Source organism: Pangasianodon hypophthalmus, chromosome 26 (genome assembly GCF_027358585.1).
Source record: "Pangasianodon hypophthalmus isolate fPanHyp1 chromosome 26, fPanHyp1.pri, whole genome shotgun sequence".
Classification (NCBI taxonomy): domain Eukaryota; kingdom Metazoa; phylum Chordata; class Actinopteri; order Siluriformes; family Pangasiidae; genus Pangasianodon; species Pangasianodon hypophthalmus.
The window spans coordinates 19,611,318-19,638,583 of NC_069735.1; the positions used below are offsets into that span (position 1 = coordinate 19,611,318).

General features: G+C 41.9%; 1 protein-coding gene across 1 annotated transcript in view; it reads right to left on the reverse strand.

Annotated features, from left to right (window-relative positions):
• LOC113524858 (integrin alpha-M) overlaps positions 1-22,550 on the reverse strand; it is a 66,787-nt gene extending 44,237 nt beyond the window's left edge. Inside the window, exons 1-7 of the mRNA XM_053229779.1 lie at positions 22,449-22,550; positions 10,840-10,957; positions 10,037-10,131; positions 9,900-9,967; positions 5,771-5,885; positions 4,833-4,963; positions 2,885-3,027 (exon numbers count right to left, since the gene is read on the reverse strand). Coding sequence (XP_053085754.1) covers positions 2,885-3,027; positions 4,833-4,963; positions 5,771-5,885; positions 9,900-9,967; positions 10,037-10,131; positions 10,840-10,957; positions 22,449-22,476 — 698 coding nt within the window. The 5' untranslated portion in view covers positions 22,477-22,550. The remainder of the gene's footprint in view (positions 1-2,884; positions 3,028-4,832; positions 4,964-5,770; positions 5,886-9,899; positions 9,968-10,036; positions 10,132-10,839; positions 10,958-22,448) is intronic.
• Between the last annotated feature and the right edge of the window lie 4,716 nt (positions 22,551-27,266).

Sequence of the window (27,266 nt, forward strand, 5' to 3'; positions counted from 1 at the left end):
TAGTATATGTTTATATGCTTGTTTTATATGTTTTTGATTATAATATATTTATTTATACACATTTATATGTAAGGAATAACACAGACCTTGCGGTTTTATGAAAATAATCCAAGTTGGGGTGGTGTGATAAGGCCTGACACAAAGTGGAGTTACTATGACGACCCTGAAGGGGATTATTTTCATATAACCACTTGGTCTGTCACGTGTTATTCCACTTATACCACAGTGACTTTGACAAATACCTTATTATAAGAAGTGTGTTAAACTTAATGTTTATGTTACAGCTGAAACTACTGAGGCATGCTGTTATATAAAATTAATTCACACCTTCTGTCCAATAAATATTTATAGTTATGGTAGTGGTGGCATTGTCGATTGTCAGCTGTAGACGGAGAGGAGGCAAGTCGAACTGGAGGTAACACATGATGATTCTCACCTGTGTCTTATTACCACCAGTCTACTTATTTGTGTCTTTTTGTGCTTTTAGTGTCTCCCATAACCAGTGTGAGAGAGAGAGAGAGAGAGAGTGAAAGAAAGAAAGAGAGCTGGTGGAGCTTGTGAGACTCCAACGCTGCCATGGAAGCCTCCCCACTCTGCAAGATCTTCAAGTCCCTCACCTTCTTCCACCAAACCCAACACCATGCGCTCCTCGACCTGCGCCATGAGCAGCAGCTGCACTTTGAAGCCCTCTGCAGGAGCAGGCTGAGAGCCGATGGGCACTCCAGAAGTTGCTGCAGCCCACCACTCTAGAACCCCGCTGTGTGAGGGTGTGGAGGAAGACTCGGGAGGCAGAATTTTAGCTGAGCTCTGGGCTTGCGTTTATTCAGTCCACACTTTTCAGCGCACTTTCAAAAACTCAACAGACTCATGGCTTTCACTCTGTCTGGTTCAAGTTCATGCTGCTCGGCGTGTTTGTGTGCGTGCATGCGTGCCTCGCAAGCTCTGCCAGCTTTATCTCTTGCTCTCTCTCTCACACACACACACACACACACACACACACACAAGTTACGGGAGACAGTGAAAGCACAAATAGACACAAATAAGAAGACTGACAGAAATAAGATACAGGTGAGAATCGTCACAAGTTCAACCCGCCTCCTCTCCATCTACAGCTGACACTCGACCATGCCCCCTCTGCCACAATAGTATATGATATATCTATATATAATACTGTATTCATATATGTGTACAGTATATACTGTATGTTTCTATAGATATACTCACAATAGTATATGATATACAGTCAGGTCCAGAAGTATTTGGACAATGTCAGAGTTTTTGTGATTTGAAATGAAACAATGAAGATGTAATTCAAGTGTAGACTTTCAGCTTTATTTTAAGATTTTTTTTTTTTAATTAATTTTAAAATCTTTATTTTAAAAATGTGGCATTTACCATTTAGGAATTATAGCCATTTTCAGGGGCTCAAAGATATTTGGACAATTGACTGATAAGAAGTTAATTGACCAGGTGCGGTCCTTTCCCTCGTTACTTCAAGACAAATGAAGCAGATAAAAGGTCTGGAGTTGATATCAGGTATCGAGTTGGCATTTGGCAGCTGTTCGACCGGAGCTACCAATATGAAGTCCAAGGAGATCTCAATGCAAGTGAAGGAGGCCATCATTAGGCTGAAAAAACAACATAAATCTATAAGAGAGATAGCAAAAACCTTAGGTGTGGCCAAATCAACAGCTCGGTACATTCTTAAAAAGAAAGAAAGCTCTGGTGAGCTTAACAACATCGAAAGGCCTGGAAGACCATGGAAGACAACTAAAGTGGATGACCGCAGAATCCTTTCCTTGGTGAAGAAAAACCCCTTCACAACATCAACAGAAGTCAATAATACTCTGGAGAAGGTAGGCGTATCATTATCAAAATCTACAATCAAGAGACGCCTTCGAGAATGTAAATACAGAGGGTTTACAACAAGGTGCAAACTACTGGTAACATTTAAGAACAGGAAAGCCAGATTACACTTTGCCAGAAAACATCTAAAAAAGCCTCCCATGTTCTAGAATAAGATTCTTTGGACTGATGAAACCAAGATTAACTTGTACCAGAATGATGGAAAGAGAAAAGTATGGTGAAAGAAAGGAACAGCTCATGATCCAAAGTATACCACATCATGTGTCATGCATGGTGGAGGCAGTGTTATGGCATGGGCATGTATGGCTGCCAATGGAACGGGCTCACTGGTGTTTATTGATGATGTGACTGCTGAAAGAAGTAGCAAGATGAATTCTGAGGTGTTTAGGGCTGTACTCTCTGCTCACATTCAGCCAAATGCTACAAAACTGATAGGACGCCGCTTCACAGTGCAGGTGGATAATGACGCTAAACATACTGCAAAAGCAACTCGAGACTTTTTGAAGCCAATGAAATGGAACATTCTTCAATGGCCAAGTCAGTTGCCTGATCTCAACCCAATAGAGCTGCTTTTCACTTACTGAAGACAAGACTGAAGGCAGAAAGACCCACAAACAAGCAGCAACTGAAGGTGGCTGCAGTGAAGGCCTGGCAAAGCATCTCCTGGGAGGAAACTCAGAATTTGAGTTTTGAGAACATGGGCTCCAGATTTCAGGCAGTCATTGACTGCAAAAGATTTTTAGCCCCTGAAAATGGAGGTACTTTGCTTAAAATGTCTGTAATTCCTAAATGGTAAATGCCATATTTTTGTGGAACCTCTTAAAATAAAGCTGAAAGTCTACACTTCAATCACATCTTGATTGTTTTATTTCAAATCCATTGTGGTGGTGTATAAAGGCAAAATCACAAAAACTTTGTCATTGTCCAAATACTTCTGGACCTGACTGTATATATATATATAATACTGTATTCATATATGTGTACAGTATATACTGTATGTTTCTATAGATATACTCACAGGGTGAAGTCGATGGCCTTGTATGTGAGTGTGAGTGACTTCATGTGCTTTTCTTCATCAAGTTTCTTCTTCGCCATGCCGTTAACATAATCTTTAAAGGTGAAAACTGTACTAAATGTCTTAGAAAACTGAACAGCAGCAAACTACACACACACAAACACACAGAGAGAGAGAGAGAGAGAGAGAGAGAGAGAAAAACATATCAATAATATTTAACATACAGTATTAAAAACAGTTGTGCTCCATACTGGCTATAAAAAGCACACACAGTTACAAATATTTCTACAGCATTCAGACACTAACTGTTCCTGTCCATAATTTTATCTCATTTTTTCTTCCATGTATTTGTTCATGTTTTGCTGCCAAAAGGTGTTTGATTTTGTTGATAGACATGTATACTTGTCACAAAGTAGAACCTGCTGGGCTTCACTCCCTCTGCAACTGGATCCTGACTTCCTGACTGAACGGCCACAGACTAATCAGATTAGATACAACACTTCCTGCACCATCACACTCAGCACTGGCACACCCTGGGGATGCATGCACAGCCACTTGCTGTTCACAAAGATAATGCATGACTGTACTGCAAGGCACAGCTCCAAACCACATCAAGTTTGCAGATGATACCACAGTAGTGGGACTCATCAGCAGCAACAGTGAGACAGCATACAGAGTTGAGATGGAGCTGCTAGTGGAATGACATCAGCTCAACAATCTGTCTCGTAATGTTGACAAGACAAATGAGATGATAGTGGACTTCATGAAGATCAGTGTGCACCACTCACCACTGCTCATCCATGGGTCTCCTGTAGAGACAGTGTTGACCTGTACGTTTCTCAGAGTGCACACATCTGATGACTTAACCTGGTCTTACAACACCATGCCCCTGGCCAGAAAAATCCAGCAACCACAGTAGTGTAGAAAAGTCCAGCAGTGCCTCCATTTCCTATAATCCAACTGAGGAGCTACACTCTGCTCCATATCCTCACCACATTTCACAGGGGCATCATAAAGAATGTGCTCACCAGCTGCATCACAGTCTGGCATGATAACTACAGCGCATCAGACTGCAAGATCCTGTAGTAAATAGTGAAGAACATCATGGGGGTCTCTCTGTCTCCAGTACAGGACATCTATCATAAAAGCTGCCCAGAAAAGCCACCAGAATAGTGTCTGACCCCTCTCTCCCATAAACTCTTCATCCCTCTGCCATCTGGCAGAAGATACCAAAGTGTCCCGACCGCCAGATTCTGGAACAGCTTCATCCCACAAACTGTCAGGATCCTCAAACTGTGTCACATCAGCCTCTCTCGAAATTAACAGACAAAACTCCCATCATGAACTAGTTACTTTAATCACTAAGCACCCTGCCTCCTTATCTTTCTCTTTTTCATCACTACGCCACATTCATAAATACACACTCAGGAATATCGTGCACTGTCCACCTGTACCACTAATACCTGTCATTTACATACAGCACTATAGTCATTTTATTGCTTTCTGGAATGGCTTTATATTTTGTAATTTGTCTGGTCCACTGAAGTTGGGGGTGGGTGGTCTAAAAAAATTAACCTCAGTGTGAAGAGTTCACTTTCTATCAAAATGTCAAAAATAGATAATTTTGTGGATAATTAGTGGTGTACTGATTACATGGTTGGTTACAGGTAACTGTAACCTGTAACTGGTAACTGGTTACAGGAAAGACACTAAACACCTCCTGAGGTGATGCACGAGGAGTGATGAGTAATTAACACTTTAGCCATGTGATCTTACATGGTTTCACCTCAGGAGATGTTTATTGTCTCTCCTTTTAGACATGAAATCAACTGAATATCAGAGACACTGAGAGGAAAATATCAAAAGAAATAAAGACTGAAGGAAAAACAGACACAGTGTGTGCAGTGTGTTGTGGTGTGTAGTGCGATATTGTGTTGTGTTGTGTGTTCACCTCGATGGATGAGTTTTTGAGTGTTGTTACAATGTCCCATATGAATTTTTTATTCTTATCAAAGTCGGAGGCTTGCATGCTGCTGGAGCCATCGAAAAGGAAGACCAGGTTCACTTTACTCTTTGTGCACTCTGTGAAGAAACAGCACAATAACTATATATATGTATATACTGCAAATATACACCACTGTGCAAAAGTCTTGGGCAACCTATTTTTTTTTAGTACAAACTTGTTATAGATTTTTATTTTATGACTTCTACATTATTGATTCAGTACAAAAACTTTTTAGATTCCAAACATTAGTTTTCCAGCACAAAATGAAATGTTACAGAAAAATGTATGTCGAGTTCCTGAAGGGGAACGTCCCTAGGTTACGCATGTAACCATGATTCCCCGAGGGAATGCAGCAGATTCCATAAGAGACACTTTTCAGATAAAAACATAATGAAGGCTGCTGGGTTTCGCTGCAGAAATAAGAAGCAAGTCGACAGTCAAAGTCTCCAGAAGAACTGTGGCTGCTTCTGCAAGATGCTCAGTAACACTTACAGTTCATTTCCTTATAAAACTGCACACACTGCACCTCAGATACTGCTTTATTTTAAAGTGAAGGATCGTCACATTAAATACTGACTTTGTTTCATTTATTACTGTTTACTGCTCTTTATAGGATTTTTTTAATGTAGAAACATTTAATTTCATTATTTTTGAAGGCATCTTTGCTCTACAGCATTTCTTTGCATGTGCCTAAGACTTTTGCACAGTACTATATGTACATACATATATCTCGGGGTTTAATAGCATTTATCTCTCAGGGTTTAACAGTGTTCATGTCTCAGGGTTTAACATCATTTATGTCTCATGGTGTAACAGTTTAAACTACAGAGTTATCACTGATTCACCCTGAACATGGTGATGGTGAGAGTGAAGAACAGTCATACCTTGGAAAGCGGCGGTGATGTTGGTGACGGTGTTCAGCTTGCTGTTGAACTGGTAACAGATTCCGTTCAAATATGAGTTTCCATCACACTCATGAGAGAAACTTGGGCTGCAACTCTATATCACCAACAAAATGAAAAAATAAAAATTACACTTAAAACATTGATATTTTGGTTTCATTTTTACACAACAATACCGTTCTTTCTATAGGACCCTTCTTTAAGAGGGACATGAGGGGAGCAGTGATTGAATCCTCTGATGCATCTCCTGTAGAAATTTGAATCTATAAAATAGAATAGAGTCTTTGCAGTTCCTTAACTGTAGTAATTGTAGCAGAACATTCTTGGATAGCAGAGAACTTTGTTTAATCCACCATTACTCCATTCTGTTTAATAGTATATCCAAGGAATGAGGTTTGGGTTACATTAGGTTAATGAAGCATTGAACTGATGCTATGCAACAGAGCCCACATGGCATTATACAACATTCAGAGTCACCAGAGGTGGTTCTAAAGGCCGTTTTCCACTCATCCCCTTCGCTGATCCTGATGTCTTCTTGTTTTAGTACCTCCTCAAAATATTTTACCATGGTCTTGTTCTCTGTTGCTGACAGTAGATGTATATGGTTTCGGTGTGGTGTGGCACCTGCAAGGAGCTCAATGGTGCCATCAAATGGTCTATGAGGTGGTAGACAGCTCGGGTTGGTCTTGCTGAACTCCTTGAAGTCCTGATAAAAGGAGGGAAATTCAAATTTGGTTCCTTGCTCCAATCTTAGTCTCTCCTTTCCTGATCCTGCCTCCCCCTCCTATTCCCCCCTCTTTCATTCTGCACACAGGTTGGTGCTCAGGGAGATGCATGTGCAGGGTTAAGAAATGGGCATGCATGTTGGTGCAGTGGAGATTCCAGACATTTGCAGAACCAATGTCCAAAGCGCTTATTGTTAATGAAACTATTACTGATCAGGAGTTTGATGTACTGTGTTTAACAGTAACGTGGATTAAACCAAACGAGTTTGTATCATTAAATGAAGCTAGTCCTCCCGGGTACAGTTACATACATCAGCCCCGTCTAACTGGCAAAGGAGGAGGCGTCGCAGTCATTTATAATGATAATCTAGCAGTCACACAAAAACCTAGTCATAAATTCAACGCATTTGAAGTTCTTTATTCTAACATAACATACGTAGCCACTAAAAATAAGTCTACCCAGGTGATTCCAGTAATTATTATTTACAGACCCCCAGGGCCATATTCGGAATTCCTGTGTGAATTTGTGGATTTCATCTCCAACCTGGTTGTTTCTTTAGACAAAGCATTAATTGTTGGGGACTTTAATATTCATTTTGATAATCCAGAAGACCCTCTGAGAACAGCAGTTGTGTCCATTCTAGATTCTGTAGGGGTTAATCAGAATGTAATAGGACCCACCCATAGTGGTGGTCACACTCTTGATTTAATACTAACATTCGGATTAAATATAGAAAATATAGTCTCATGTTCACAGTCTGAAGCTATCTCAGATCATTACCTCATCTCATTTAAAATGTGTATTAATCATAGTATATGCACCTTGCCACGTCACCGTGTCAAACGTACTTTCACGTTAACAACTGCACAGAGTTTTATCAGTAATCTCCCAGATTTATCAACCATGATTGGATCACCATCTGATCCCGAAGAACTTGAGCAGGCAACTGAATGCTTAGAGTCAATGTTCTGCAACTCGCAAGATAAGGTAGCTCCACTAAAAAGAAAAATAATTAGGGAGAAAAAGCTAGCACCCTGTTGTAGCGATCAAACACGAACTTTAAAACAGACCACTCGAAAACTAGAACGTAAATGGCGTCAAACTAAATCGGTAGTATTTCAAATAGCATGGAAGGAGAGCCCCTTGAGCTATAAGAAAGCTTTTAGTGCTGCTAGATCAATGTATCTCTCCACCCTAATTGAAGATAACAGAAATAATCCTAGATTCTTATTTAATACTGTAGCAAAATTAACTAGGAATAAGACCACAATAGAAACACACACACAATCATTATATAGCAGCGATGACTTCATGAATTCTTTCAATGGTAAGATTAAAAATATCAGGCTAGAAATTCAGACTATTAATTTAAAACCGGACAGTTCTATAACTAACCCTGTAGACGATAATATAATAATATCAGATCAACAATTAAAATTTTTTACTCCCCTTGAAGAGACTGAACTAATTTAATTAATTTCATCATCAAAATCATCAACCTGTATGCTAGATCCTTTACCTACTTGTTTCCTCAAACAGATAATTCCTGAAACAATCAAACCTCTTTTAAAAATAATCAATTCTTCCCTTAGCATTGGCTATGTACCTAAATCTTATAAATTAACAGTTATCAAGCCCTTGATTAAAAAATCTGACCTTAACCCCTGTCAGCTGTCTAACTATAGACTAATATCAAACATGCCCTTTATCTCCAAGGTCCTAGAAAAGGTTGTAGCACAGCAGCTATGCTCATACTTACATAGGAATAACATTCATGAAATGTATCAGTCAGGATTTAGGCCTCATCATAGCACAGAGACAGCGCTGGTTAAAGTGGTAAATTACCAACTACTGGCCTCTGATCAGGGTTGTGTCTCCTTGCTGGTGCTGCTTGACCTTAGTGCAGCTTTTGATACCATTGAGCATGCTATTCTCCTCAATAGACTGGAAAATGTAGTAGGCATTAAGGGAACAGCCCTTTCCTGGCTCAGGTCTTATTTGACCGATCGTTATCAGTTTGTAAACGTAAATGGTGACTTCTCTTCTCATACTAAGGTAAAGTTTGGTGTCCCACAAGGCTCTGTTTTAGGCCCACTGCTCTTTTCTCTATATCTGCTACCTCTGGGCAAATTTATTCGTAAACATGATATTAGCTTCCACTGTTATGCTGATGACACACAGTTGTATGTTTCAGCAAAGCCAGATGACAGACACCAGCTTAATAAAGTTGAGGAATGTGTAAAAGACATTAGAAACTGGATGCTTATTAACTTTCTCTTACTTAATTCTGACAAGACAGAAGTACTTGTACTAGGACCACATGCAGCTAGAAGTAAGCTTTCTGATTACATAATAACTCTGGATGACCTTTCTGTTTCATCATGTGCAGCAGTAAAAGACCTTGGTGTGATTATCAACTCTAGTCTTTCTTTTGAAGCTCATGTAGATAATATCACTAGGATCACTTTCTTTCATCTCAGAAATATTGCTAAGATAAGAAATATAATGTCACTACAAGATGCAGAAAAATTAGTTCATGCTTTTGTTGCCTCTAGGTTGGATTATTGTAATGCCTTACTGTCTGTATGTTCCAGTAGGAGCATAAACAAGCTCCAGTTAGTCCAGAATGCAGCAGCGAGAGTCCTTACTAGAACCAGAAGATATGACCACATCACCCCTATCTTATCCACACTGCACTGGCTCTCAATCAAATTTCTATTGATTATAAAATACTACTATTGACCTATAAAGCACTAAATGGTCTCGCGCCACAGTACCTGAGCGAACTTTTGGTCTTTTATGATCCGCCGCACCTACTCAGTTCAAAAGGTGCAGGCTATTTGTTGGTACCTCGAATAATGCGGGCTACAGCTGGGGGCAGAGCTTTCTCTTACAAAGCCCCACAGTTATGGAACAGCCTTCCACTTAGTGTTCGGGGCTCAGACACAGTCTCAGTGTTTAAGTCTCGGCTGAAAACATATTTGTTTAGTCAAGCCTTTAGTGAATAGTTTTTTCTTAGGTACAGGGGTAGGTCTGGAGGGTTTCACAGGCATAGAGTGTTGTGGAGAACTGGGATGTTTGGACGCTGTCGCCCCCCCACTCTCACGTGTTCACTCAGGTTTGTCGACAGTGGAGTGGCTGCTGCTTTATGTCCCAGGGTGCGTTCATGTCTTCTAGCTTCTGGCTCTCCGTTTTAGTTTGTGTGTGTGTGTGTGTGTGTGTGTGTATGTGCGCGTTGATTATAATAAAACCGCTGAAAAGCAAGCTAAGTATTAACGGTCAATAAAGTGTTAATCTGTTAAACTGATAAAGTGATAGTGAAAAGTGTTAAAATGAAGAAATGTTAACATGTTAAACTGTTAAAGTGATAAAGTGTTAAACTCACAGTGAGTGTGGCTGATGGAGACGTCCTCACCGCCATCGACATCCCAAAGAACCTGATCTCCTTCAAGTCTGAGGACCCGTACAACTTGATTAGGAGTGTGTGTGTGTGTGTGTGTGTGTGTGTGTGTGTGTACGTACCTGGCTGATACAAATGGCTGCAGTTTCTCTTCTCCACTGTGCATTTAAAAATCGCTCCTGATCTGTTTGCGCCTAATGGAGCGCTGACGATAATTCTAACAAACAACAACACAACAACACACAAACACAACAATATGATTTTCAGCAGCTCATCATCTCGCCCTCCATGTAGCTGACAGAAATATAAAAGCCACGTTGTTCCTGCTTTAGAGGTCGTGTATCACATCACTGGATGGATGGACAGACAGATAGACAGACACATGGACTAAACACTTTCAGCTGAGAGACTTGATCCCAAACACAGCAGACTACTCTGTTTAAATTCACATTAACAGCATTCGGCACCATGAACTCATACTAACAGGACACACACACACACACACACACACACGCTTGAGTACTGAACACTCATGCAGTCAGAGTAACACACAGCTGCTCAGTAATATGTTTTGGTCATCTTCATCAGCTGATCTGTGAACATTCAGTTTAACACCTTATCATATCTGCTGTCAGTGGGATCTGCTCCTGTACCTCACATCATCATCATCATCATCATCAACTGGAATTACAGGTAATCCCTCCATATCTGTAATCACACGCAGGTTTTCTAACTCATGCTGATTTATATCTTAGCCAAATCTTTACAACCAGCAGTTTTGATCATGTATTTACAATATACAGACTGCAGGAAGACGTGGGGAAGTGCAGAGTGTTTGAGGCACAGTTCTCTTATTCCTTGTGAGTTTGAGACAGGTTTAGAAAACGTGAACTTAGCGACATAAATAAATAGAGTAAATACTCACTGTTTCATCTTGTCAGACTGATATTGCTGCAGTTTGTATCCAAAAAAGTCCTCTTTATTTCCTATGAATGGCTCTGGGTTCAACACGTCAATATTAAACCCATCAGAGAGTGAGACAGCTGCGAGAGAGACAGTATGAAATAATGTTATACAGTGTTATATAGTGTGGAATAATGTTATACGGTGTTATACAGTGTGGAATAATGTTATACGGTGTTATACAGTGTGGAATAATGTTATACGGTGTTATACAGTGTGGAATAATGTTATACGGTGTTATACAGTGTGGAATAATGTTATACGGTGTTATATAGTGTGGAATAATGTTATACGGTGTTATACAGTGTGGAATAATGTTATACGGTGTTATACAGTGTGGAATAATGTTATACGGTGTTATACAGTGTGGAATAGTGTTATACGGTGTTATATAGTGTGGAATAATGTTATACGGTGTTATACAGTGTGGAATAATGTTATACGGTGTTATACAGTGTGGAATAATGTTATATGGTGTTATACAGTGTGGAATAATGTCATACGGTGTTATACAGTGTGGAATAATGTTATTCGGTGTTATATAGTGTGGAATAATGTTATACGGTGTTATACAGTGTGGAATAATGTTATACGGTGTTATACAGTGTGGAATAATGTTATACGGTGTTATACAGTGTGGAATAATGTTATACGGTGTTATACAGTGTGGAATAGTGTTATACGGTGTTATATAGTGTGGAATAATGTTATACGGTGTTATACAGTGTGGAATAATGTTAGACGGTGTTATACAGTGTGGAATAATGTTATACGGTGTTATACAGTGTGGAATAATGTTATTCGGTGTTATATAGTGTGGAATAATGTTATACAGTGTTATACAGTGTGGAATAATGTTAGACGGTGTTATACAGGGTGGAATAATGTTATATAGTGTGGAATAATGTTATACGGTGTTATACAGTGTGGAATAAGGTTATACGGTGTTATACAGTGTGGAATAATGTTAGACGGTGTTATACAGTATGGAATAATGATATACGGTGTTATACAGTGTGGAATAATGTTAGACGGTGTTATACAGTGTAGAATAATGTTAGACGGTGTTATATAGTGTGGAATAATGTTATACGGTGTTATACAGTGTGGAATAATGTTATACGGTGTTATACAGTGTGGAATAATGTTATACGGTGTTATACAGTGTGGAATAATGTTATACGGTGTTATACAGTGTGGAATAATGTTATACGGTGTTATACCGTGTGGAATAATGTTATACGGTGTTATACAGTGTGGAATAATGTTATACGGTGTTATACAGTGTGGAATAATGTTATACGGTGTTATACAGTGTGGAATAATGTTATACGGTGTTATACAGTGTGGAATAATGATATACGGTGTTATACAGTGTGGAATAATGTTATACGGTGTTATACAGTGTGGAATAATGTTATACGGTGTTATATAGTGTGGAATAATGTTATACGGTGTTATAAAGTGTGGAATAATGTTATACGGTGTTATACAGTGTGGAATAATGTTATACGGTGTTATACAGTGTGGAATAATGTTAGACGGTGTTATATAGTGTGGAATAAGGTTATACGGTGTTATACAGTGTGGAATAATGTTATACGGTGTTATACAGTGTGGAATAATGTTAGACGGTGTTATATAGTGTGGAATAATGTTATACGGTGTTATACAGTGTGGAATAATGTTATACGGTGTTATATAGAGTGGAATAAGGTTATTAAGTTGCATTATTAGTATCTCGTAAGAATAAATGATTGTAATAAACAGTAAGAGCGGAGCTGCTGATTTGACTTTGTTCTGTTCACACAGACTTGTGATATTAACTTATACAACACAAATTGTTAACAAATTGTTAGCTGCTGCAACAAATAAGATGAAATAGTTTTCACAGCTAAATGATGTTCCAATAACCATAAACAGCAATTAGTCCACATTTGTGTAAAACCCTGCTGTAAGAAATATAAAGAGACATTTAGTAAAATATTGTTTAAGTCATTTGAGCCACATCACTGAGTTTAGAGGCTTACAAAATCCTCACAGAGGTGCTGTGACGAGCAACTCACCCTCAACTGACTCTTCAACCTGGCCATCCATCTTGAACACTTGACCACAACTGTCCTACACCCTGCTTTGAGGGAGGTTCTCCAAGTGCCAGCATTCCTGCGGAGCCCATGCAGCTGGGGTGTGCATGGCAAAGCGAAGCAGAGAGGGAGAGGCGATGTCGAGAGCACCACTGCTTCTGCTATGGCCAGCCAGATCATATCACTGGGCAGTGTCCTCTTCACGCCGGCTCAACATCCCCATTCAACCTCTGCTACAGCTCTGCCACGCCCACTGAAAATTCAGGTGATTGATGGGGGACCCATTGGGGGAGGCACCATCACCAACTGCATGCAACCCCTCCCACTTCAAGTCGGTGCTCTCCACAACGAATACATCGCACTGCTGGTCACCATTTCCCCCAGACATTCAGTAATCCTGGGCCTCCCATGGATGGAGCTTCACAATCCTCAAACCTTCTGGTCAGAAAAGCAACTCACCTGTTGGTCCTCCTTCTGTCTCAACCACTGCCTCCAAGTTCCAGAGCTCACCGTAGCCTTCACTTATATAGAAAGCCCTGAAAACCAAGCCTTGTTTACCATACCCCCCGAGTACCAGCACCTGATTGAGGTCTTCAGCAAGACCAATGCCAACGGGCTACCTCCACATCATCCCTACAATTTTGCCATCAAGTTGCTTTCTGGAACCACTCCCCCTCTCAGCCAAGTCTATCCTCTCTCTGTGGCAGAGCAGCAGGTGATGGAGGAGTACATTCGGGAGGTGCTTCAGCTGGGTTGGCTGGGTTCTTCTCCGTGGAGAAAAAAATGGGGGCCTCAGACCCAGTATTGACTAGTTGGGGCTCAACCAGTGCACAGTTAAATACCGGTATCCTCTGCCCTTAATCCTTGCTGCCCTGGAGCAGCTTCAACCTGCCCAGTTGTTCACCGAACTAGACCTCCACAGTGCTTACAACCTGGTGCGCAATCATGAGGGGGACAAATGGAATAACAGCTTTTAGCACCACCTCTGGCCACTGTGAGTACTGCATGATGCTATATGGGCTCTCTAGCGCCCCCTCAATATTCTGATGCATAATCGCCTATATTGATGACATCCTGGTCTACTCTTGTTTCAATGCTCACATCCACCATGCCCGCCAGGTCCTTCAGCGCCTCCTGCAGCACCAGCTGTACATGTAGGGGGAGAAGTGCGAGTTCTAGCAATGCACCCTTTTGTTCCCATGTTACGTTATCAGCCCCAATGGAGTGTCCATGGACCAGTCCAAGGTGGCTTCTGTCATTGACTGGCCCACCTCCTGAACAATCAAGGACCTACATTGGTTCCTGGGGTTTGCAAACTTTTACCAGTGCTTCATCTGGGGCTTCAGTTCCATTGCTCACCCCCACAAGTCACTGCTATGAGGAGGTCCCAAGTGCCTGGCATGGAACCCTGCAGGTGAACAGGCTCTGACCCAGCTCAAGAACACTTTCACCACAGCTCCCATTCTCAAGCACCCTGACCCATCCAGACCCTTTGTTGTGGAGGTAGATGCCTCCAAGTTGGGAGTTGGGGCCATCCTTTCACAATGGTTCAGGGATAAGCCCAGGCTCCACCTGAGTGCTTTCTTCCCCAAGAAGCTGTCATCGGCTGAGCAGAATTATGACATTGGGAATTAGGAGCTGCTGGCTGTCAAGCTAGCTCAGGAGGGAGGCACTGGCTCGAGGGACCTGAACACCCATTTACCACCTACAGTACTGTGCAAATGTCTTAGGCACCCTACTTTTTTGGTACAAACTTTGTTATAGATTTTTATTTTCTGACTTCTATATTATTGATTCAGTACAAAAACATTTTAGATTCCAAACATTAGTTTTCCAGCACAAAATGAAATGTTACAGAAAAATGTTTGTACGTCAGTAAAGAAAGCAGCAGATTCCATAAGAGACACTTTTCAGATAAAAACATAATGAAGGCTGCTGGGTTTCGCTGCAGAAATAAGAAGCGAGTCGACAGTCAAAGTCTCCAGAAGAACTGTGGCTGCTTCTGCAAGATGCTCAGTAACACTTACAGCTCATTTCCTTATAAAACTGCACACACTGCACCTGAGAATACTTTTTTTTTTTAAAAGCGAAGGATCGTCACACCAAATATTGACTTTGTTTCATTTATTACTGTTTACTGCTCTTTATTTAATTTCTTTTTTTTTGAAGGTATTTTTGCTCTACAGCATTTCTTTGCATGTGCCTAAGACTTTTGCAGAGTACTGTATACTTACCATAAGAACCCAGAATACTTCAGGTCTGCTAAGTGCCTCAAACCGCCCGGCAAGTCCGCCGGTCTCTCTTCTTCACCTGATTTCAGTTTAACCAGTCCTATCGCCCAGGCTCCAAAAACACTAAGGCAGACACACTGTCCCACATTCATGCTGCCTAACCCCCAATGGACAGCACGGAATGCATTCTTCCCCCCTCCTGGGTCACGGGCTCAATTGACTGGGAACTGGATCAGGCCATCTTAGGCACCCCCCAGCAGCAAATTCCTCCTGTGCTCCGAAAAAGCTTTTTGTCCCTAACCACCTGAGAACCAAACTCATTAACTGGGCCGACGCCTCCATTGCTACCGACCACCCGGGAACCCTGTGCACCTACCATCTTCTGTGGGACAAGTATTGGTGGCCAAATATGTTTGCAGACATGCACTGGGCCATGTCTTCCTGTTGTGCCTGCACCCAAGCCAAAGTGCCCAGAACCCTGCCTGCCAGTAAACTCCTACCACTGCCCAAACCCCAACTGTCCTGTTCACACCTGGCGATCAATTTCCTCACTGATCTGCTGGAATCCCGAGGTAAGACTGGCCTACCTGGTCAAAACCATCCTGAACTCCCTTCGCAGAAAGGGCCAGCTGGAGTACCTCATCGAATGGGAGGGGTATGGGCCAAAGGAACAATGCTGGGTCCTGTTTTTTTCTTTTCTTATTTCAGTTTTGAAATAAGCTCTGTGTGGTAAGGCTCGTGGAGGCGGCTTGTGTGTTTACATCAACACAGAATGGTGCAAGAACTCAGTGCTAGTTTCTAGTTACTGCTCATCGCTGGTGGAGTTTGTGACTGTTAGATGCAGACCATTTTATTTACCACGGGAATTCACCACTGTCTTTATAATCGGAGTGTACATTCCCCCCAGTGCCAATGCTAAGGAGGCGCTCTGTGTACTGTATGGGGCTATTAGCGAGCTGCAGAATTCACACCCTGACGGACTGTTTATTGTTGCCGGAGATTTCAACCATGCAAATCTTAAGTCAGTGCTCCCTAAATTCCATCAGCATGTGGACTTTGCAAAGAGAAGGGAGAATGTGCCACATCTTGTTTACACAAACATCCCCGGGGTGTACCAGGCTGAGCCCTGCCCCCACCTCGGGTACTAGGACCACATCTCTGTTATGCTAATCCCAGCATACAGACCGCTAGTCAGACGCTCCAAACCGGTTCTGAAGCAGGTGAAAACCTGACCAGCAGGAGCCATCTCTGCTCTTCAGGACTGTTTTGAACACATTGACTGGCAAATGTTCAGGGAAGCGGCAACTGACGGCGACTTCACTGACTTGGAGGAATATGCGACATCAGTGACCTGCTATATCAGCAAGTGCATTGTTGACATTACTATCTCCAAGACCATCACCTCACGCTCCAACCAGAAGCCGTGGATGACTGCAGAGGTGCGTGCGCTGCTGAAGATCTGAGACTCCACCTTCAGAGCAGGTGACAAGGTGGCCCTAAGAACAGCAAGGGCCAAACTGTCCCGGGCCATCAGAGAGGCAAAGCGCACACACGCTCAGAGCATCCACAGCCACTTCAAGGCCAGCGGAGACACGTGGCGCATGTGGCAGAGCATCCAGGCCGTCACCAACTACAGGACAACCTCACCTGCCTGTGACAGTGATGCCTCCCTCCCAGATGCGCTGAACAACTTCTACACTCAGTTCGAGGCACAGAATTGTGTGACAGCAAGGAAGACCACCCATCCTCCCAATGACCAGGTGCTGTGTCTTACCACGGCCGACGTGAGGAAGACTCTACACAGAGTCAACCCACGGAAGGCTGCTGGACCAGACAACATTCCTGGCAGGGTGCTCCGAGGGTGTGCAGACCAGCTGGCGGACGTTTTCACGGACAACACCTCAACACCTTCAACACCTCCCCGAGGAGCGCCACAGTTACAATGTGCTTCAAGGCCACCATCATCATTCATGTGCTGAAGAAGTCTCCAGTGCTCTGCCTCAACAACTACCATCCCATTGCACTCACACCCATCATCATGAAGTGCTTCAAGAGGCTCATCATGAGGCACATCAAGACCCTGCTGCCCCCCTCACTGGATCCCCTACAATTCGCATACAGTCCCAACCGCTCTACAGATGACACCATCACCACCACCCTCATCTGGCCCTCATCCACTTGGAAAAAAAGGATGCGTACATTCGAATGCTGTTCATAGACTTCAGTTCAGCATTCAACACAATCATTCCTCAGCACCTGATTAGAAAGCTGAACCTGCTGGGCCTGAACACCTCCCTCTGCAACTGAATCCTGTACTTCCTGACTGGGAGACCACATTCAGTCCGGATCCGGAACAGCATCTCCAACACCACCACACTGAACACTGGGGCCCCACAGGGCTGTGTGCTCAGTCCACTGCTGTTCACCCTGCTGGCTCACGACTGTGTAGCAATGCCCGGCTCGAATCACATCATCAAGTTCGCCGATGACACGACCGCGGTGGGTCTCATCAGCAAGAACGATGAGTCAGCATACAGAGAGGAGGTGCAGTGGCTAACGGACTGGTGCTGAGCCAACAACCTGTCTCTGAACATGGACAAAACTAAAGAGATGGTTTTTGACTTCAGGAAAGCACAGAGTGAACACTCTCCTCTGAACATCGGCGGCTCCTCCATGGAGATCGTCAAGAGCACCAAATTTCTTGGTGTTCACCTGGTGGAGAACCTCACCTAGTCCCTCAACACCAGCTCCATAACAAACAAAGCTCAGCAGCGTCTCTACTTCCTGCAAAGGCTGAGGTAAGCCCATCTCTCACCCCCATCCTCACCATGTTCTACAGAGGGACTATAGAGAGCATCCTGAGCAGCTGCATCACTGCCTGGTTTGAGAATTGCACCGTCTCAGATTGCAAGACCCTGCAGCCTATGAGAAGATCATTGGGGTCTCTCTTCCCTCCATCACAGACATTTACACCACATGCTGCATCCGCAAAGCCACCAGAATTGTGGACGACCCCACACACCCCTCTCACACACTCTTCACCCTCCTGCTGTCTGGTAAACGGTATCGAAGCATTCGGGCCTCACGACCAGACTGTGCAATAGTTTCTTCCCCCAAACCATCAGACTCCTCAATTCTCAGAGACTGGACCTAAAACACACACACTCTCAACTGAACATCACCCCCATCTTCTTTGCAATTTTTGCACACGCCTGTATTCAATTTTCTGCTGCTATAAATATTTATTATATACTGTATATTTATACTCTCCATCTAGCTGCTACTCCTTATGTTTACATTCAGCAATTTATTTTGTCAATCTTTTGCCCTACTGTCATAAGACTCATTTTTTCTTTTAGTACTGTGTGCTAGTTGGTGCTGCACTGTAACTCACCATGCCCATTGTCTTGTTTTGATAGGTTTTGTACTGTCTTGTGCTGTCTGCACATGTTTGTAAATATATGTAATGTCAACTGTAGTTCTGTGTTTTGTTTTATGCAGCACCTTGGTCCTGGAGGTGTGCTTTAAGTTCTATCTTGAATTTATTCTCTACTGGTAAGGTAAGTCTCTGACTTTGTGTACTATCTACTTGACTCAGTTGGATCTAGATTCTTGCCACTAGAATTGTTGTATTGTTGATTCTGTTGTATTGTTGATTCTGTTGTGGTGTTTGGAAGTGTCTGTTAGTCTATGCTAATTAGTTCTCTCAGGTGACTAATCAAGAGTAGTTTCAGTCTTCCTTAAGGTGTGAACTGTGGGCAGGGCTTACTAAGATATATTGAAGGTTATCCGCTACAGACGCTAGTGTCAATGCTGACGCATAAAGGAGGAAACACCACTAGTGTCTGTAGCGGTCAGAAAACATAATTTGCAACAGTTAGACACACACTTTCTAAATTTATCAACTCTAATGGTGTATGTTTTGTTTAGTTAAGTACTACACATTCCCCCTCAATCTTTATTTTTATCTTCACTAAGCCACAGACATGTGCCTCAAACCAATCTCTGTTGTTGCCTCTCACAGACCCAGAAGCTTTCATGCACAAGCCAGAGGCCGCAGTACCAGTAACCTCATCTACCCTCCTCTGTTGTCTCAATCTCAAACAGTGGTGGTAGGTGGGCTCTGGAACTGCCAGTCTGCTGTAAAGAAAGCTGATTTCATCTCAGCTTTCGCTTCCCATTACTCTTTTGACTTTTTGGCACTAACTGAGACCTGGATCTCTCCACAGAACTCAGCTACACTGGCTGCCTTATCCTCTGCTTATGCTTTCTCGCACACTCCACGAGAAGCTGGCAGGGGTGGTGGTACAGGTTTTCTGTTGTCTCGGAGATCATCTCAACATCTCATCCTTTGAATTCCATGTAGTTACAGTTACGTCTCCAGTCAACCTTCTCATCGTTGTCATCTACTGACCTCCTGGTCCCCTCGGAGTCTTTCTTGAAGAAATGGACATGCTTCTCAGTCTTTTCTCTACTCACACCCCTCTTACTGTCCTTGGAGATTTCAACCTCCCTGCTGACAAGCTCCAGTCCTCTTGCCTTCTCCCTCTTCTCCATTCCTTTTCCTTAACTTTCAACAGCTGTCCTCCTACACATAAAGGAGGTAACACCCTGGACCTTGTCTTCAGTCGTCCCTTTCCTACTTCAGACATCTATGCTACCCTTCTCCACATCTCTGATCATCTCTTGGTATCCTTCACCATCACCCTCCCTATCCTGCCTAAAACCATCAGCCATCTATATTTCTCTCCCACTCGTAAAAACCTTCACTCTATCTCCCCTTCCTCCTTAGCTTCCTGCACTCTATCATCCTTTCCTGTCCCTGACTCCTTTTCCTCCCTACCATTAGAGCTAGCCACTGACACTTTCCTCTCCTCACTTTCCTCATCCTTGGATCTCCTCTGTCCTCTAACCTCTAAACCCAGGAAGATTTCCAGCCCTGCTCCTTGGCTATCGGATGTGCTGCGCAGTAATCGGAGAAAATTAAGAACAGCAGAAGTGGAAGAAATCGCAACTCGACACAGATCTGGTCTCCTAGATGTGCTCTCCTGTCCAAATTTTCATCTGAAGTGACTTCTGCTAAGACTGCCTTCTACAAAGAGAAGCTGGAATCCTCTGCACTAGATCCTCGCAAGCTCCACAACATCTTTTCTTCACTGCTCAACCCTCCGGCTCCTCCTGCTCCATCCTCTCTGACTGCTGAAGACTTTGCCACTTTTTATGATGAGAAGATTGGAAAAATCTGTCAGACATTCATTTCTACTCCTGCTCCTACACTGCACACTGAGGATTCTCCTTCTCATTCACTGACACAGTTTTCTAAACTAACAACAGAAGAGATCCTGCAAATCATCTTATCCTGCAATCCTACCACCTGCCCATTGGATCCAATCCCCTCGACAATGCTCCAGACCATCTCTCAAGACCTCCTCCCCTTCATCACCACTATCATCAATGGCTCCATAACATCTGGTCATGTACCAACTTCATTCAAAAGAGCAAGAGTTATTCCCATCCTGAAGAAACCCACTCTAGATCCCTCTGTCATCAGCAACTACCGACCGGTATCACTTCTCTCTTTTCTTTCTAAAACCCTTGAACGGACTGTCTATAATCAGCTGTCTTGCTATTTCTCACAGAACAACCTCCAAGATCCCAATCAGTCTGGCTTTAAACCGGCACACTCCACAGAGACTGCCCTTTTGGCCGTCACTGAACAGCTACATGCCGCTAGATCAGCCAAACTGTCTTCAGTTCTCATCCTCCTTGACCTTTCAGCAGCGTTTGACACAGTGAACCACAAGACTCTCCTATCCACCCTCATGAGTCTAGGAATTCGTGGTGCAGCATGGCAATGGTTTGCTTCCTACCTGGAAGATCGGTCATATCAGGTGACATGGAGGGGATCCACATCTGCTCCTCGCAGACTCTCCACTGGTGTTCCACAAGGCTCAGTACTTGGTCCTCTCCTGTTCTCCCTCTATACTCGATCTCTTGGTGCGGTCATATCCTCACATGGGTTTTCATACCACTGCTATGCAGATGACACTCAAATCATCCTCTCCTTCCCTCCCTCAGACTCTCATGTTTCTGCTCGGATATCAGCATGTCTGGCTGACATCTCATCATGGATGACAACTCATCAGCTGAAACTTAATCCCACCAAAACTGAACTGCTGTTCATCCCATGTGATTCATCCCCATCTCAGGATCTTGCAATTTCCCTAGACAATTCTCTGATCTCGCCTTCGGTTACTGCACACAACCTTGGGGTAACCATGGACAATCAACTGTCCTTCTCCTCTCACATTGCCAATCTAACACGCTCATGTCGATTTCTCCTTTATAACATCAGAAGAATTCGTCCATTTCTTTCCTCACAGGCCACACAGGCGCTTGTTCAGTCCCTTGTCATTTCAAGAATGGACTACTGAAACTCACTCCTGGCAGGTCTGCCTCTGAGCGCCATTCGTCCTCTGCAACTGATCCAGAATGAAGCTGCACAACTGGTTTTCAGCCTTCCTAAGTTCTCCCACACCACCCCATTGCTGCGCTCCCTCCACTGGCTTCCTGTAGCTGCTGCATCAGATTTAAAACACTGATGCTCGCCTACAAAGCCAAAAACGGACCAGCACCCACTTATCTCAAAGCACTTATCACACCTCGAGCGCCACCACGCTCCCTCCAATCCTCTAGCACTGCTCGACTGATCCCTCCATCTCTCAGGGTACAAGGAAGGCATGCATCGAGACTCTTCTCTGTTCTGGCACCAAGGTGGTGGAATGAACTTCCCCTAGATGTCCGAACAGCTGAGTCACTGGCAGTCTTCAAACGACGGCTAAAGACTTACCTCTTCATAAAATACTTAAATTAGCACTTTCACAAAAAAATAAAAAACCTCCCCAACAGAGTTTTGGACTGATGGTATTCCTAGTTTGTGACCTACCGAGCCAATATCAGAAAGTATTTTTGATAGACTTCAAAGCACTATTGTAAGTCGCTCTGGATAAGGGTGTCTGCCAAATGCCATAAATGTAAATGTAATGTAAATGGAGGAACGTTGTTTCGTTTCACTCTGTACTAACTAGCTGTATATGGTTGAAATGACAATAAAGCCACTTGACTTTTTTTAGTTTGTTTCTCCGATGTCCTTCACATCAGCTGACTGCTCAAACTGTCATTTTTTTAAAATTGCAATGTTAAAGAAGAAAATAAACCTCAACCTGAGGACCTAAGAAGAATAAAAAACTTCTCACCACAGAGCAGCAGGAAGAGCAACGCCATCCTTCAGAACCTGTAGAACCAACTGGTCTCTCTCTCTGCCTCTTTCCCTCTGACTCTCTCTCTTCAGTGTCTCTGAACAAGTGTGTGTGTGTGTGTGTGCGCGCATGCATGTGTGTGTGTGTGTGTGTGTGTGTAAAATGACAAGTAGTCAAAAATAGGAAGCGAAATTCTCACTACACCCCTGTGGTGAAAAATCTAACTGCTTCTAAGTAAACCTTGAAAATTAACCAATAATTACACACACACACACACACACACAGAGGTATATAGTGTTTATGAGGACAGCCTGAAACCACTGTGGTTAAGAGGGACACCCCTTTCCTAACATCCTACCAATGAAACAGATATCAAACAATGTCATATGACCCCACTAACATACATCCCACTTAAAAAAACTGTTCTGAGCATGAAACCATGGACATATAATGAATTTTCACAGGTTTACAGGGTCAACAGTATCCTGGTTTGCTGAGACATGTGTTTACAGGGACTGTTTATGTACAACACACATAAACCAAAATGGTTTAAGGTCAAGGTCAAACATGTTCAAGGTCAAACATGGTATATTAAGACCAGTAACAATAAAGCAATTGATAGCCTATATTTTCACACACATTTTCACACACTTCAAATATTTTGGGGGGTAGGTGGGTGGTGGTGGTTAATTCATTATTAACAAAAACACACTCAGAAGATTAAGCATCTATCCCTAAACTACAGATTGTTTGTGTTATGCATTTGTAAAGCCAGTAACTGACAAACTTTAATTGTAACTTGTGTTGCATAATGTGGATATTCAGAAGAGTGCTGTAACCTAATATGTAAATAAAGAAAGTTGCTTTTCTTACCTGAAAGTACTGATATCTCTATTGCACAGTCTTTCAAATCACTTTGGCTTTGTGTACCCTTTGGATGGTTTTTACCTTCAAGTATAGTTTCCTATAGAATTAAAAAAGTATTCTCTACACTAGCAAAGAAAAGACTGGAAAAATATCTCTTCAACGAGTATCGCAAATGAGTCCAATTATAAATTTGTCTGTAAAGGTCAAAAATCAGACCCTTCTACTACATAACTGCAGGCATTTTAAGCACTCTGTCATGGGCTCTAAATTGCATTCAGTGCTTTTAAATGCTTGTACAGTATAATTTTAAACTCTGAGGTAAAACTCCAACTTGTTTTTGCATTCCAACTCGTTATAAATCACAAAGACTTCATCTATAAAAACAGAAAACCTGCTGTAAAGATGGTGAAATATATTTTTATGGTTTTATAGGCACAAAAAAAGAAAAAAAATAATAAATCATATTTCACCGATGCAACAACTTCTTCGCATGTAAAAATGATTGACGTCCTCAGAACACCTGTCCATCGCATTCTCACTGGACTGTAGTGTTGTCAATCACAATGTCAAAAAGGAAGTGCAGTTTGTAAGCACTGCGCATACATAAATAAATTTGGCTCTGTAAGAAATCACAAATGGTCCAGCTTGACCAACACCGTGTTCACACCTGAGCATAATAATAATAATAATAATAATAATAATAATAATAATAATGCACTCATATCAGTTTTATGAATAAGTTTTAATTTCAGCTTTGTGTCTCAAGTGATACATAAAGCTGCTCTGACTCTGAACCTCCTGTGTGTGAGTTACACACACAATGGCACCATGTGACAAGACAATCACACACATTACGAATAAATCATGGTGGTGTGTCAGGTAAAAACATAAAGTTTCAGATCTCTAATTTCCATACAAACTGTAAAACTCTACATTCACACTAGCACATTAACAAGTCTCTCCAGTGTTGCTGACAGTTTGTCGCTTCTGGGCGTGTACTGAACACTACTGTTCTCACTTCTGGGCGTGTACTGAACACTACAGTTGTTGCTTGCTAGTGTAAACATATAGGGATATATACTACATCTCATATTAAAGATTTAAAAGAATAAACATGTATATAATTTATTACCAGTATATGTTACTTATATACATCACTATGTTACTGAGTGTGTGGTTCTCCTACACCTGCTGTATTTACTGTTTGTGTTACTGTTACTGTTTTTATTGTAATGAAGAATATAAGTCAAATTAATCACATATATAAAGCTGAGAAAATCAGAGAAACGCAATGTACATTATAAAGCATAACACACCTCCAGAACAACCAACAGACATCCAATTACCTCTGGACTAAACACACACACATACAGAGAGAGAGAGAGAGAGAGAGAGAGAGAGAGAGAGAGAGAGAGAGACAGACTGGCTAAAACTCAATAAGGGCACTATAGACTGTGAAAAGGACCTGTTTATCTGTGCGGCATATCTACCCCTATCAGAATCACCTTACTAGAACAGGTTCAGAGCCTGATATAATAGATATCCATGGGAATAACCACATACTTAAAAACCAGCATGTCTCACCCCCACCACTACAACTCGGAACAACCCTGATGGCATAGTCAGTAAAAACAGTAAGGAGTTAGTAACCTGGTTGTTTCTTTAGACAAAGCTTTAATTATTTGAGATTTTAATATTCATTGTGATAATCCAGAAGAGAATCAGCAGTTGTGTCCATACTTGATTCTGTAGGGGTTAATCAGAATGTAATAGGACCCACTCATAGTGGTGGTCACACTCTTGATTTAATACAAACATTCGGATTAAATATAGAAAATATAGTCTCATTTCCACAGTCTGAAGCTATCTCAGATCATTATCTCATCTCATTTAAAATGTATCTTAATCATAATATATGCACCTTGTCGTGCTACCATGTCAAAAGTACATTCACGTGAGCAACTGCACAGAGTTTTATCAATAATCTCTCAGAGTTATCAACCATGAATGGATCACCATCTGATCCCACAGAATTGGTAAGTCATCTGAATGCTTAGAGTCAATGATCTGCTACATGCTAGACAGCGTAGCTTAACTTAAAAGAAAAGTAATTAGAAAGAAAAAGTTAGCACCCTGGTATAACAATCACACACTCACCTTGAAACAGACCACTCGAAAATTAGAACAGCGTCAAACTAAATTGGTATCATTTCAAATAGCATGGAAGGAGAGCCTTCTGATCTGTAGAAAAACTCTTAGCGCTGCTAGATCAATGTATCTCTCCACCCTAATTGAAGATACCAAAAATAATTCTATTTTTGAATAGATTCTTATTTAATACTGTAGCAAAGTTAACTAGGAATAAGACCACAATAGAATCACGCACACAATGATTATATAGCAGCGATGACTTCATGAATTTTTTCAATGGTAAAATTGAAAATATCAGGCTAGAAATTCAGACTATTAATTTAAAACCGGACAGTTCTATAACTAACCCTGTAGATGATAATATGATAATATTAGATAAACAACTACAACACTTTACTCCCCTTGAAGAGACTGAACTAATTTCACTAATTTCATCATCAAAATCATCAACTTGTATACTTACGCTTACCTACATGTTTCCTCAAACAGATAATTCCAGAAACAATAAAACCTCTTCTAAAAATAATCAATTCTTCCCTTAGCAGCGGCTATGTACCTAAATCTTTTAAACTTGCAGTTATCAATCCTCTGATTAAAAAAACTGACCTCAACCCCTGTCAATTGTCTAACTATAGACCAATATCAAACCTCCCCTTTATCTCCAGGGTCCTAGAAAAGGTTGTAGCACAGCAGCTATGCTCATACTTACATAGGAATAACATTCATGAAATGTATCAGTCAGGATTTAGGCCTCATCATAGCACAGAGACAGCGCTGGTTAAAGTGGTAAATTACCTACTACTGGCCTCTGATCAGGGTTGTGTCTCCTTGCTGGTGCTGCTTGACCTTAGTGCAGCTTTTGATACCATTCATCATGCTATTCTCCTCAATAGACTATAAAATGCTGTAGGCATTAAGGGAACGGCCCTTTCCTGGCTCAGGTCTTATTTGACTGATCGTTATCAGTTTGTAAACGTAAATGGTGACTTCTCTTCTCATGCTAAGGTAAAGTTTGGTGTCCCACAAGGCTCTGTTTTAGGCCCACTGCTCTTTTCTTTATATATGCTACCTCTGGACAAAATTATTCGTAAACACTGTTACGCTGATGACACACAGTTGTATGTTTCAGCAAAGCCAGATGACAGACACCAGCTTAATAAAGTTGAGGAATGTGTAAAAGACATTAGAAACTGGATGCTTATTAACTTTCTCTTACTTAATTCTGACAAGACAGAAATACTTGTACTAGGACCACATGCAGCTAGAAGTAAGCTTTCTGATTACATAATAACTCTGGATGGCCTTTCTGTTTCATCATGTGCAGCAGTAAAAGACCTTGGTGTGATTATTGACTCCAGTCTTTCTTTTGAAGCTCATGTAGATAATTTTACTAGGACAGCCTTCTTTCACCTCAGAAATATTGCTAAGATAAGAAATATAATGTCACTGCATGGTGTAGAAAAATTAGTTCATGCTTTTGTTACCTCTAGGTTGGATTACTGTAATGCCTTACTGTCTGGATGTTCCAGTAGGAGCATAAACAAGCTCCAGTTAGTCCAGAATGCAGCAGCGAGAGTCCTTACTAGAACCAGAAGATATGACCACATCACCCCTATCTTATCCACACTGCATTGGCTCCCAATCAAATTTCACACTGATTATAAAATACTACTATTGACCTATAAAGCACTAAATGGTCTCGCGCCACAGTACCTGAGCGAACTTTTGGTCTTTTATGATCCGTCACGCCTACTCAGATCAAAAGATGCAGGCTATTTGTTGGTACCTCGAATAATG